The following is a 13,582-nucleotide window of genomic DNA, read 5'->3' on the forward strand; positions in this document are numbered from 1 at the left end:
TACAACTCCCGTGATTTTCTACAAACGGCCCAAACATGTCAAAGGATTCTGCCCCCCCCCCAAGGTCTCGGCCATCGAGTGATGAAAAATTTGTAAACTCGGTACATGCATAGAGCAACTCTTCATGAACATACCCAAGAAATTTCATGACTACAGGTCAAAGAGTTTTGTAATTATGGCTCATTAATTATTCATATGTACGAATGGCAATTCTGCTCTGTGTACACAACGTATGTATGGGAAAATTCAGTTTTCACTTTCGCTGCGCGGCAACCCGTGGTCCGATTTTTATGTTTTTGGTATCAAAAGATGCGCAAGACTCCAGGCTAAAAAGTCATAACAGCTCGGGTCGGAAAAAGTTGAGGGGGGGTGCCCCCACCCCCCCCCCCCGGCCCTTTTAGGGTTAAAGGGAATGTACATCATTGGCTTTTGCTCTAATTTTTAGAAATGGACTATTCGTGTGGTTAGTATAATAGATCAAATATTGTTACACTGTCATGTTTTAGGTTTTGTGTTGTCGAAAATGCTGGAAAAACCAAGCAAAACTAAAATGTTCAAGTAGTCTGGCTCCCTGACTCCACTAAAGATGAGATTGATCAATTTATCGATGCTGGATAACCGTAAGGTAAGGGAACCAGTCTAGCTGGCCTGCACCCGTTCATGAACATGTAACCAATAGCAAACAAAACTTAGACTGAAAAAAAGATGGTAAATTTGGAGCAGAAGTTGAAAAATAGTTAGGTTTTCCAACGGTGGTCAGCCGACCACCGTTGGAAATTTATTGAAAATATCACTTTTCTTGGAAATGACTTCACACCAGGTGCCATAATTTTACAGGAATCTTTAGACTTTTATTTACCAACATCCTAGTAAGGTATTTCGTAAAAATTTAGTGGTTTTGTTTTTCGATGTTTGCAAATGTTGTATATTCCCTTTAATGAGAGAGTTGTTGAAAAATGAAGAAAAGTCACATTTTTGGAAAAGTCAACAGTTCATTTTTGCTAAAATTTCTAAAGTCCACCTTATTAATATGCATCATGACAAAATCTTTAAAAAATGAGTCTTGCATTCAATTAATTATCAATTATGCAAATTAGAGAATAATGAGTAATTCATTTGTACAGCATGTATGTGGAATGTTAGCTAATTTAATACGGTTTTCCGGTGCTCGTCTCCGGAGAACCCCTTTGGCACAGGGGGGCGTGAGTGGACATTCTAACAGCCTTCTTGTAGGCAAGAAATCGTATGGGATCTCTGATTGGTCCGTTTGCTGCAGCCAGCATACTTTCAACCAATCCCTGATGGGGAACTAAGCAGGCTGGCAATGTTTCGCGCGTTTCTCTCCCTTTTCCGCTTTCTTTCTCCGAGCTTCACACACGACAAAATAAAATCCTCCGTACCTTTCGACAATTTTCGACTTCTTCGAATCGCCCAAGAACCCCGCATTATGCCGGGTAACAGAGGCCGCAAGCGCAAGAACCCAAGGGACGGCGGACAGCGGGAAAAACGTCCTCTAGGCCATCATCCTCGCCAAACTCGAGCACAAGCCAGAGCAATGCAGACCTTGCTAAACCCGCCATCGGTCGCCAACAGCGATGCTGCAGGCTACGGTCCCAAGGAACAGCGCCCTCTGTCGTCGGGAGCGGAGGTCATACCACCTGAGGTCACACGTACTCACGCTGCAGCCACCAGCATGACCGCGACGGCCGTAAACGCCGCCGGTCGCCCGGTCCACCCCCAGATTCCGGCCAGCCAGCAACCCACACCACTGGCAGGGAACTCGAGCGGGGCTTCCAACTCCTTTCAACGGCCAGCCGCCCAAGAAACGGCCGCACACGCCGGCAATTTGCAGCTGGGGACCGCGACCTACACCACTGCCGCGACGCCGGCGTTCGTTGCTGGCACCCCGCCGGCTTTCGCACGGCCTTCGCCCATATACACCAGCCCACCTGCCGGCGTGGTTACATCGTCGCCAGTGGCCATCCCCACACCGAGTGCTGCCCCATCCAGTGCCATGCATCCCCTCTACCAGCAGGCCTACGTCAGTGGCATGGCCCCATCATACTTCACTGGTTTTCAAGGCGTTCCAGTGGCACATTCTTCGACTACACCCATATCCCGGTCTTCCACCTCATCCGGCCAACTTGGACAGCCAGCCAGGGGGTACCAAAACCCATCCACCTCGGGTGAGTACAGTGCCGATATGGCCAACATGGCTACTGTTTGTGTTACCCCAAGCTCACAACCCCTTTTGAGCATGATGGGTTCTCAACCTGCTCCTTTTCTGTCCAACCAGACCATCCCAACCACCACTGCCATTAACCCTGAGTGGGGAGGGGGGCCCCTACTATCCATATGTGAACCCCTAGGGAACACGGTATCACCTGGGGTCAAGGAAAAAATTGTAAAAAGCGAGTTCCTAGAACTCGACACTCTCTTGGACCGCCACGGACCTAACCCACAACCTCCCATCCTAACATTTACATTGGATAAGTCAGGCCAATTACGTGTGACTGACGCAAAGAAAAAAACGCAGATAAATTCCATTTTGGCATGGACCAATGCATTCCTTGTTTTTGCATCTGTGTTCCTCAGTGCGCACCCCGCGCGGTTGCAGGAGTTACTTAAATATATGCACGTGGTTCGCATGGCGGCTGCACGCTTCACTGGCCGCGGTTGGTTGGAATACGACCGGCAGTTTCGCATGTGCCAGCAATTTCACCCATCTAGGGCATGGTCCATCATTGATGGGGAGCTGTGGGCGCTCTACATTGCTGCCCCAGGGCCTTCGTACGTAGGCGCAGGCGGGCAAGGGGGGCCCCCACTCGTCGCACCCAAATGAGCTTACAATTCTTTTCGCTGGCCATCCCGTCAATCCCCCCGCACCAGTAACATCTGCTTTGCATTCAATCGGACCCCGGGCTGCTCAAGGGTACAGTGCCCATTCCCCCACAAATGCTCCGCTTGCTTCTCAACCGGACATGGGTCGTCTGCTTGCAAAACCCCTGCCAACAAGAAAAATACCACTCGTCCCTAGGGGGCTCAGCCCACATCTTTCCCCTCATCAGCCTTGTACTAGCTCTCCCAACTGCGTATGTTGCCTCGCGCATTCACCAGTGATTATAGAATGTCTCTTACCATGGCTAGATAATTACCCTAACACAAAGGTAGCAAATACGCTATGCTCTGGGTTCACAACTGGGTTCAAATTGGGTTACAACGGCATCCGCATAGCTAGGGACTCTAAGAATTTATTCTCCGTTAGGAAAAACCCTGAAATAGCACTCGATAAATTACATAAGGAGGTCCAGCTGGGGCGCATGGCGGGCCCATTCGAAACGAGTCCAATTCAAAACCTTAGAATTTCCCCCATAGGTCTGGTTCCCAAAACAGACCCTGGCGGCTTTAGGCTGATACACCACCTCTCCTATCCCGAATCTGACTCTGTCAATGACGGCATTGACAAACAATTATGTTCAGTACAATACACCACCTTTGATGACGCAGTTAGCTTAGTGGTAAGCTCGGGGAGGGGGGCCCTGATGGCCAAAGCCGATATTAAGTCAGCCTTCCGTCTTCTGCCAATCCATCCTGATGATTTTTGCTTATTGGGCATTAAAATGCGGGACAGAATCTATGTTGACAAAACACTCCCGATGGGAGCAGCATGCGCTCCAGCATATTTTGAGAAGTTTTCCTCTTTCATTGAGTGGGTCGTGAATAGACGATCAGGTTCTGGACACATATGCCATTATGTGGACGACTTCCTGATGGTTGGGGGGGGGCCACTTTAGGTGGCCCCCTCTCATGCCAGAGCATGTTGGACTGCTTCATTCAAGTTTGTGGGGAACTAGGGGTGCCACTAGCAAACGAAAAAACGGTCCTTCCCTCCACACAACTGACATTCCTGGGGTTGGAAATTAATTCCATATCGCAAACTGTGTCAATCCCCACAGAGAAACTTATCAACATCACCAAAAAGATTCAGGAGGCAATCCGTCCCTCTAAAATAACCCTCAGAAATCTCCAATCACTCATTGGATCCCTATCCTTTGTGTGCCGTGCCGTCTCTCCTGGACGAGCCTTCCTCAGGAGACTGATCGACGACACAAAAAACGCAAAGCAACCTTGGCACCTAATTAGGCTTTCAAAGGGCGCGAAGGAAGACCTGAACATGTGGCAGGTGTTCCTGCGTAGCTTTAACGGGAGGACAATAATTCCTGACCAGTACTGGGCACTAGACGAAGATCTTCAACTTTTCACAGACGCTAGTGGGGGCATAGGATTTGGGGGTACTTTCTGGGCCAATGGTTTACCGGGATTTGGCCTCAATCTGTCAAGGATGACAACCCATCCATCGCTTGGCTGGAATTCTTCCCAGTAGTTGTGGCTCTCACACTTTGGGGGAAATCCCTTGCCGGGAAGAAAATAATTATCAGGTCAGACAATGAGGCAGTGGTTTCAATAATTAACAAACAGTCATCAAAATGTGGGAAGATCATGAAACTGGTCCGATTCTTTGTCCTCCAGTGCCTCCATGACAACGTTAGCTTCAAGGCCAGACACATTTCGGGAATACATAATAACATCGCTGACGCGCTCTCCCGTTCACAGATGAATCGATTTCGAGAGGTCGCTCCCTCAGCAGCCAAAGACGGGCTGGAAGTCCCACCATTTCTATGGAGGCTATAAACACGGAAGCCCTCCGACTCCTGGGGGCATCCTTTGCGAGTAGCACTTGGGGAACATATAGCAAGGGCGTGGAACAGTTCATCCAATTCCGGCATCATGCTGGCCTCCCACCCCTTTGGCCAGCTCCATGTGGCCACATTGCAGCTTTTATTGCCCATCTCTCACTAGAAGGCCTCGCCCCTTCCACAATCGGTACGTATACAGCCGCGGCCGCTTATGTACATAAAATTAACGGATGGCCCGACCCTACCGACAGCTTCATCGTTCGAAAAATGAGGGAGGGTTGCCGCCGCCAGGGCCGCCGCTGCGACGCTAGGCGCCCCATCACGGCAGAACTCCTCGAAAAAATATGCAACATTCTGCGTGCAATCACCTCATCGGATCTTGAGGCTGCACTTTTCTGTGCCGCATTTTCACTGGCCTTTTTCGTTTTTTTCCGAGTTGGGGAACTAACAACTGCTAGCAAATCCGCCGGGCATGACCGAACCCTCAACTTTCATGACGTCTGGTTTGAAAGCAATGATCACTCTGTACTGGTGGTCAGGCTCAGGTTTTCCAAAACTGATCAACGGGGCGATTCTGTTGAGCTGCGTTTTCATAGGGATCACCACTCCCCCACTTGCCCCGTGAACATGGTTTCAAGTTACCTCCTCTTGCGCCCACACCTTTCAGGCCCATTTTTTGTTCATGTAGACGGTACACCCCTAACAACCTACCAGTTCAGCCAAATGCTGCGTAAATCCTTAGTGGCCCTAGGCCTTCCCCCTCAGGGCTTTAGCCCCCACAGCTTCCGCATTGGGGCGGCCACTTCCGCCGCTCTGAATGGAACCCCGGTCCCGCAGATCCAATTATTAGGCCGCTGGAAATCCCAAGCCGTAAATTTGTACATCCGGCCTGACAAAGTCCTCCCTCCCTCCCACACAGGGCTGCCCCAGCTGTAACATGTCATTTGCATCCCCGGTTCTGCTTTTGTTTTTGCTTAACTCCACAGGTACAACACGCACCTGGGTGGTTGGTGACAGCATTGTCTTCCGCGCCGGCGAACATGCCCTAAACGAGCCATCATTGGGGCTGCTCACTTGGCGGGGCGTGCGGGGTGCCAAAATATCATCGATGGTCCCCTCTATCCGAGCACAACTCCAACACTCCCCGGTTCCTAACACCATTGTGATCCACCTGGGGACCAACGATTTATTTTCAATTCCTGTTAAAGAGATCCGAGGCAGGTTGGAGGAGGGCTTACAGGGGTTAAGACACATGCTGCCTCACACACGCATAGTTTGGTCGGACATTCTCCTGCGTCTGTTCTACTATGGAGAAGAGCGCCCGGGTGTTGGCAAGAGAAATGTCAACGCTCTGAATAAGTATGCTCATAGGGTGTGTAAAAACTTGGGAAATGCCCACGGGATCGTGCACTCCTGTAATATCAACTCTAGCCAGCAGTCTCTCTACTGGCGGGACGGCCTCCATCTGTCCTCCCTGGGCAGCCAACAATTCTGCAAAAATATTTTGGCAGCCCTGGCCTTCTTTACATCGCACCCATCAGCCCTTCTCCATCCTCCCTCGTCGTAAGTTGTTATCTATAGCTCACCGGTCAGTTAACACCTCAGTGTGGTCCTAAAACCAGCCATTCAAATAAATATTAGGTGTCAACATGCTATGCACAGGTGGAACTAGGGGGGTTAGGAAATCAGAACGACTAATTTTGTATAAAACCAATCACCAGAATCTTAATTCTAGCTAATCACCTAATATTCTGATTACTCTATATCTTGATTATAACCCTTGATCCTAAAGTTTTCATTGCCACCGTTCACTTTTGCTATATATTTTATATAACTGTAAGTGTTGTTCATATATGTGGTTTATTGTAGCTTGATAACCATTGTATTAAGACTCAGTGTAATTTATTTGGTGTAACTTGCCGCGCTTAGTATACCTGTAACTTTATGCTTAATTGCATGGTGTGGTGGTTTACAACACTCATTGTCATCGTTATTTGATTACCAAATTATTGCATTGCGGGGCCTCAACATACAGTGTAATAGTAGACAATGCAAACACGGTAATATTGTATTGGTTAATACATGTAAGATACATGGGACTGTATCATCAAGAGCAATAAACGCTCGGCGAAGGTTAGCCGAAGCTGACCACATATATCCATGTCCGTGTGCTCTCTCTCGTCCTCTCTAGGGCCAAATGCGTTATGACAATATCTCAAAAAACAAATGTCATGCCAAACCTCTTACGTTATTTTTTTTTCACAAACATGACAAATACTAGTCTTGCTTCTGTACAAAAAGGAGAGAATTCTAATCATGGATATCACATGACACCCTGTGCACAAAACCCTATGAGAGTTGTCTGAAAAATTGATAGTTTTTTTCAGTAAATGCTTCAATATCTTTCCTGCTAAATGTGACTGTTTAGGACATATCACTTTCTGATCGTTGATAGGTCATTGCAGGGAAAAATAGTGATGGCCATATATGGAATTCATTCCTAAAAAAAAAATAAGAATTTCATCATTATGTGACACTTTGGGGATAGACAGCATAAAATTCATGTTTTCATTGAAATGCGACCATTTCTTTTAATTGAAGGGGTGTGCACACTAAATTTGAAAGAGCTATCCAGAGCATGGGAAATGTAATGGTAGGCATGGTAGGAGCCAAATATTTTAACATTTTAAAGTCTGCACAAAAGTTGACATTTCCTCAGCCTTCATTTATTTTCCTTTAACTGTCTCATCAATTTAGGAGGTGAACGACCAAGAAGGGATGACCTCCTGGAGGATGGAGTCGTTGCAAGAGGGGAGGGGGAGTCCATCCCTAATGCAGGTAGAGTTATTTTGATAATATACATTAGTTCAGGTATGTACAACAAAGTTGTGAACAAGTCCTTTTTTTCCAAGTCAAGTCCGAAGTCAAATTTTAGCAGTCTTGAGTCATTTTATGTAAAGTATTAGATGCACATCTAGACGGACATCTAAATGCTATGTATCAAATAGGGAGATTTTTGACCTCGAAAAAGAACGTTTGGAAATCGAGAGAAAAAGACTCCAAATTGAGAGGAGCATTTGCAAGTGTCACAACAGTTGAATGTGAACATGCAAATGGTAATTGCCATTGCTTGCCAGCAACACAGTATTGCGTTGGTCCCTGAGGAGAGCTCTTCTTATAATGTACCAATTTCCAGACATTCTTTTTCTGTCATAAGTTTCCCTTTAATATATGTGTGCATTTCAAATACAGGGTGGGTTGAAAAGAAAGTGACCGAATTAGAATTGTTAAAAAAAAAAAAAAATCTCACTTGTATGTGAATGCCTCTGTGTAATCTGTAACTCTAACTCAGCTTGATAGCCATGAACAGCTTTAAAATAAGCATTAGTAAAACATGCATAACTCCTGATAGCAGCATGGATCAAGTGCTTTATTCCCTTGTGCAGATGTGCAAAAACATTTAAGACTTTTAAGACAGACTTCATTAGTGTGTCAAATTAGATTGCTCTTTAAGAAACAAGTCATTAAACCAGGTCACTTTCTTTCTGACTCCCCCAGTAAGAGTCAAATTCACACAGTTATAATTTTGTCCTTCATGTAAATGTAAAGACAGATATGCCTCTTTCACACCTTTCAATTTTCAGACTTTTTTAATTGACTTCATAATTTTATCCCTGCAGCTAAATTCATGTTACATTATGCAATGACAGAACAATCAGGCCACAATTTATTGTGTAGGTTGCCCAACATTTCAGTCATGACAATTTCAAGAAAGTTTCTTAGTGCGTAAGTCCATGGGTTGCTCAACAAATTTAGGCATGACACAAGTTATTTGAAGTGGCTTTCCTTGTGCTATTTTCAAGTTGCTGCACAATTCCATAGAAATTCAGATAAAGCTCTTTTAAAGTGGTGGGCAAAGGTGATTCATCTATAGGTACTGTTTCATGAATTACCAAAATCATTGACCAAAACATAACCTACTCTGAGTAAATCACCAAGTACAACAGGAAAAAACAATAACAAACACACTGATTGGTATAGTTTATTACCATATTTTATAGTCTGCAACTCTTCCAAAAAAGGGGGTGTCATTGCACATCAAATCCCCATTATATTAAACTTCACACAAAATTAATCAATCACAAAAATGTACACTGCCACCTCCATCCGTCATTAGAGCTATTTACAAAGGAAACCATATAATACATTGTATTATAAATAATAAATAATCCCACAAATATGTACACTGCCACCTCCATCCGCCTTTAGGGCTATTTACAAAGGACACCATATAATACATTGTATTATAAATAATAAATAATCACCAAATTGTACCCTGACACCTCCATCTGCCATTAGGGCTATTTACAAAAGAAAACATAAAATATAAATAATCACAAAAATGTACACTGCCACCTCCATCCGCCATCAGGGCTATTTACAATAAAGTCTGAAATTCTTATGAAATGTCTGAAAGATGCATATAATCCTCTTGAATTTTGAAAACTTGCAGTGCCTGATGGTTTACAAAAGGAATTGTTTTACCTGCAAAGGTACATTGCTTTTTTTGGGGAAGATCTATGTAAATTTATTTATTTTGGCATTACATTGCTACAGGCCCTTGGTGACCTTGAAACTGATTATTTCAAAAAGAAAGGCTTTTGGAGAATGAAGGAAGGTGAAGAACAGCGCAGGCTAGGATTACAGTGCTTGCCCTTCTGGGGCTTATCCTAAGCCCAATTACCAGGCACAAGAAGCGCCTCTTCAATTGGCCAAACATCTGTTTGACGATGACTCTGGTCCGCTTGAGCCTAGCGTTGTATCGTCGTTCCCCTCTGGTGTGTGGGTCGAGGTAAGGGGTCATTAACCACAGGCGTAGTGCATAGCCGGTGTCTCCGATTAACAATCCTGCAAGTCTGTAATAGTCAACTGCACCTACAACCCCTGAAAAAGACACAAAAATACTTGTGTAATGCAAACTACAATTTTGCAATTAACCTTGCATTCACTAGTAAGTTGTATTTTGTATGGACTTGCTATTAAAGCTGCACATATAATGTGTGGTGAGGATACACAATGTTAAGATAGATAACATAGTAGTAACTGACCAAAAGAAAAATACTGTGGTACCTAGGTCAAACTGAATGAATGTTATCCTGTATTTTGAATTCGACTGAAACAAAGTTGTAGAGGATTTTACCTGGGAAACCTGCCCTCGCAAAGAAATCATGCTTTGCTTGTGTTATCTCTCTTGCAGTGACAGGAAATGTTTTGTTTTCATTCAGCGTTTTGGCAAGTGCCCCTGACACAGGGTGGAGAATTGTACAAACTGATGGCACTGACACATCGTGTAGGTCTCCTTGCATAGAATAGAATGAGCCTGTCGCATAAAATCTCAATGCTGCCAGCACCTGATGAATTGGTGATATAGGATTACTCCTCTGTAAAAAATACCAAATGTGAAATACATGTAAATCCATTCATTTAAAAACTTTGATCATATATACATTGTACAGTATGTATAGTGTACCCAGTGAAAAGTCATCCTTGTTAATATTTCCCATTTAAATAGATGTTTTCTTTATATATAATATATTTCTTTAAACCAATCTCTTTCTCTTTTTATCCCTAGATTGTAAACAGGTTTTGTACATAATGATATTAGAAATAAAATACAGAATCAATGTTCCATCCATGTGGCCCTACATTTGTCTGTTTGTCATGCTTGTAGTGTTTGTTGTATAGATTGTATTGAAAAAATTGTTTGGGCTTTTGATTTAATCTTCCAACTCCTACTCTACAAGTGAACTGGCTGACTTATCTACATTTTTCAGATGTAACTTGAACAAACAAGCCCCGTCACTAACAGAAGGACAAGGTGGAAACAGTATGCCCCTTCGGCTTCGCCGCGGGGCATAATAAATTTAATTCAATGTAAGTAACTAATGAAATTTACCCGTGTAGGGCGTTCCAAAACCTGTCGCAAATCTTCAGCAATTCTCAAAAATCCCCTCACGACAATGCCCGAGAGAACTGATAGCACCCTCTCACTTCTTCATCTACGAGAAAATCTAAAGGGCTTGTTTGATCTCGGAATAATCTTTTTCGCCAAAGAGCTCTTCGGTTTTCACTTTGGACGAGAAGCAATAACGCCATTTTTATGGCATAAGTCAGTGAGTTACGCCGTATTCCGATACTTGATAACTTTCGTGAAATCCGTCCTAAAGTTGTTGCACAACTTACGTAATAAGATGTGGCGCAAATAGAGTTAGCCATAAACTAAAGTTTCGTGAAATCGGCTGCTGGACAACTGCCAATAACCAGCCTTATAACTAGATCGTAGGCAGCAGCTGCATTGCTTCGACGATGCGCCAAGATGGGCAGCTCCACCTTGACAAAAAGAGACATGATAATGCTCTTCAGATTCACATCAATCTGTGTGGGGAGAAGCGGAGCAATGATGGAAGATCAGATGCGTAACTATGGCACCATTGCAGAGTCCACTTCTACAGGAGTTGCCATTGACCAGTGAATTACCGATTCGTCTGCTGATGCCAGGTTGATTGGTGGCCAAATAATAATGAAAAAACAAGGTTAATATTGCCCTTCGACAGGTATTATTCTTTGTCCTGCTAGGTACCCATCTACCCTCCCCTATACGTGAATAGAAACCTTGGGGGTTGCCAGTTTAGTTGCCGACAGCATTGGTAGATTGCCGAACAAGGTTAACAGGTTCTACCTACCCATGTGAGTAATGTTGAGAATGTAGGTGTGCACGACTGAAATTCTCTGTTTTTCTTAAGAATCATCATCCTTAAATATATTTCTATACCGGTACATTGTAGCGGCGCACGGCCGCATGGTGGCGTATTCACCAAGCTGGAATTTGGGGTGAAGCCACTTTCAGCACACACGCTGTCTCGGTACCTGGGGATCCAGGCACGACAGCGCACGCGCGTGTATCATAGTTGTATGATATGCAGAAAAACGGCAGAAATTGTGTTCACGCTCTTTTTAGGCAACTCTGATCTGAAGCTGGTTGGAGAAAGACGTACGACATTGAACACCACATAAATAACCGTTGTTAAATAAAACGATTATATAATGTGAGTACATGTATTGATTTAGGGGAACAAAGTTAAACAGAATCAGAAGAGACACGAAGAGAAGTTCGTCCTTGTGTCCGTGTCACATTTATTCTATTCATTGTATCGTGCTGTTTGTCTTGTTTCTACTTACGTTAATTTTAGCCTAATCGTCTCAAAGAAAATTGCCCTTAGACCGCGAGGACTCGTTACAACATTAATTAAGGCCAGTTTTTGTGTGTCAGTTTTTATAGCCTTTGTGGTGCAAATGAAATAAGTCAGAAATTTCTGCACGGTGAAACTAGCAGTCTCTTGACATCAGAGCATTACATGAACATTTTGGAGATTTACGGGCGCATTGTAGCCACTTGCTCCAACTAATTTTGAGCCCTGATGCAGGTATAAAAAGGCATTCTTATGACATTATCTATCTTTATATTAACAATTAAAAACATTTTTTTCAGTGGAAATACGATACATGCAACGACTGGCATTGATGCACGGTATACCACATCCTGAAAAAAATCTCAACTGACCGACCCATCTTTTTTTGGCGATGTTACCGAAAACACTGGGTTTTTTTGGGGGGGGGTCTTATCAAAAAAATGTATTTTTAGTACATAGGCCTTCATCATAGTGTAATTAAAAATATTAATCCAGTTTGAATAAATAAAATTTAAGAAAACCAGTGATTTCAACAACACATGTACATGTGCCTCTGATTACATGCCGATATGACCATGAAAATGTTGAAAACTTGTATGGTTTGCATTTGCCTTTATTTGAAATCCCTGCACACCTGTGAGAGTGTAAATATTTACAGAGACAATGCAAGTGTTCCCCTTCACACCAAGAAAATGTAATTCCACCTGGAGCATTTCCGTGGAACATTTTTGAAAGGAAAAAAATCATGCAATTTATAAACTTACCAGTTGCTGAATATCTTTTGCTATATATCCCACAATACTGATATCTTTATCATGGAGGGGAAACTGAACAATCTTCATGCGAGCAGCTGCAAAGAAAACAACCATAACGTTTGTTACAAACTGTACATGTATTTCAAGTTCAAGTTGTTGAGGCTCACCACTAAATAAATTCATATAAGTCTAATTACATGTACAGTAAACTCCGGCTAAGTCGGCACTCTCGTGACCCGAGAATTTGTGACGACTTACACGAATGCCGACATCTGCTTGAAGTCGTCATTTTGCCAACTTACATGAATGGTCTTTTGCACCCATGATTCATTGCATTGATTGGCTTCGATTTACCCTGGAATATCTCCATAATGCTCGAGTTGAATCCAGCAAATTAATCCTCGAATTGTATCATCACGTTTGGGGTATTGATAGTGGAGACCACGATACATATGTACGTGCACAGTAACGAATTAAATGCGTGCGTGGTCCGGTATATACCACGCATGCATTGACTGCAGCATTAGTCACTCAATAAGATGACCCCAAAATGGACAGAGCGCATGCGTACAGCCGAGAGGGGGTACTGGTATTGATATGCTCACGATGCATATGCGATGTATGCAGTAGGACACCCTTTTTCGACACCGATGCATGCAGCAATCATGGGCCATGTGAAACCACTCATCACTTTGCCAACTGCAGTACAGGAAGTCGATACTAATGCATGATTTGTTAAATGCTGACTTACACAAAGGATTTTGTAATGTTTTTATGAAAAGGGGTCCGAGAATAACACGACGACTTGAGCGAAATGGCGACTTATAAAAGCCGACTTAGAAATTAAAAATTTAATGGAAGTGTATTACGGACAATCGGG

The 13,582-nt window shown here is 43.7% G+C and overlaps 2 protein-coding genes across 3 annotated transcripts in view; one reads left to right on the forward strand and one right to left on the reverse strand.

Annotated features, from left to right (window-relative positions):
* Positions 1 to 13,582, reverse strand: part of LOC119743107 (coiled-coil domain-containing protein 175-like) — a 254,808-nt gene that overhangs the window by 222,800 nt on the left and 18,426 nt on the right. Inside the window, exon 2 of the mRNA XM_038219464.1 lies at positions 12,712 to 12,797. Coding sequence (XP_038075392.1) covers positions 12,712 to 12,797 — 86 coding nt within the window. The remainder of the gene's footprint in view (positions 1 to 12,711; positions 12,798 to 13,582) is intronic.
* On the forward strand, positions 1,388 to 6,651 carry LOC119743115. Of its 2 annotated transcripts, none has more exons than XM_038219484.1 (2): positions 1,388 to 2,186; positions 5,684 to 6,651. In XM_038219484.1, the coding sequence occupies exons 1-2, from the start codon at positions 1,448 to 1,450 to the stop codon at positions 6,262 to 6,264; spliced, it is 1,320 nt and encodes a 439-aa protein (XP_038075412.1). In that variant the 5' UTR covers positions 1,388 to 1,447; the 3' UTR covers positions 6,265 to 6,651. The 2 variants fall into 2 exon arrangements, with proteins under 2 accessions (XP_038075412.1, XP_038075403.1); XM_038219475.1 differs by having other exon boundaries at positions 4,615 to 5,782.

The sequence above is a fragment of the Patiria miniata genome, unplaced genomic scaffold (assembly GCF_015706575.1).
Source record: "Patiria miniata isolate m_02_andy unplaced genomic scaffold, ASM1570657v1 HiC_scaffold_11, whole genome shotgun sequence".
Taxonomy (NCBI): Eukaryota; Metazoa; Echinodermata; class Asteroidea; order Valvatida; family Asterinidae; genus Patiria; species Patiria miniata.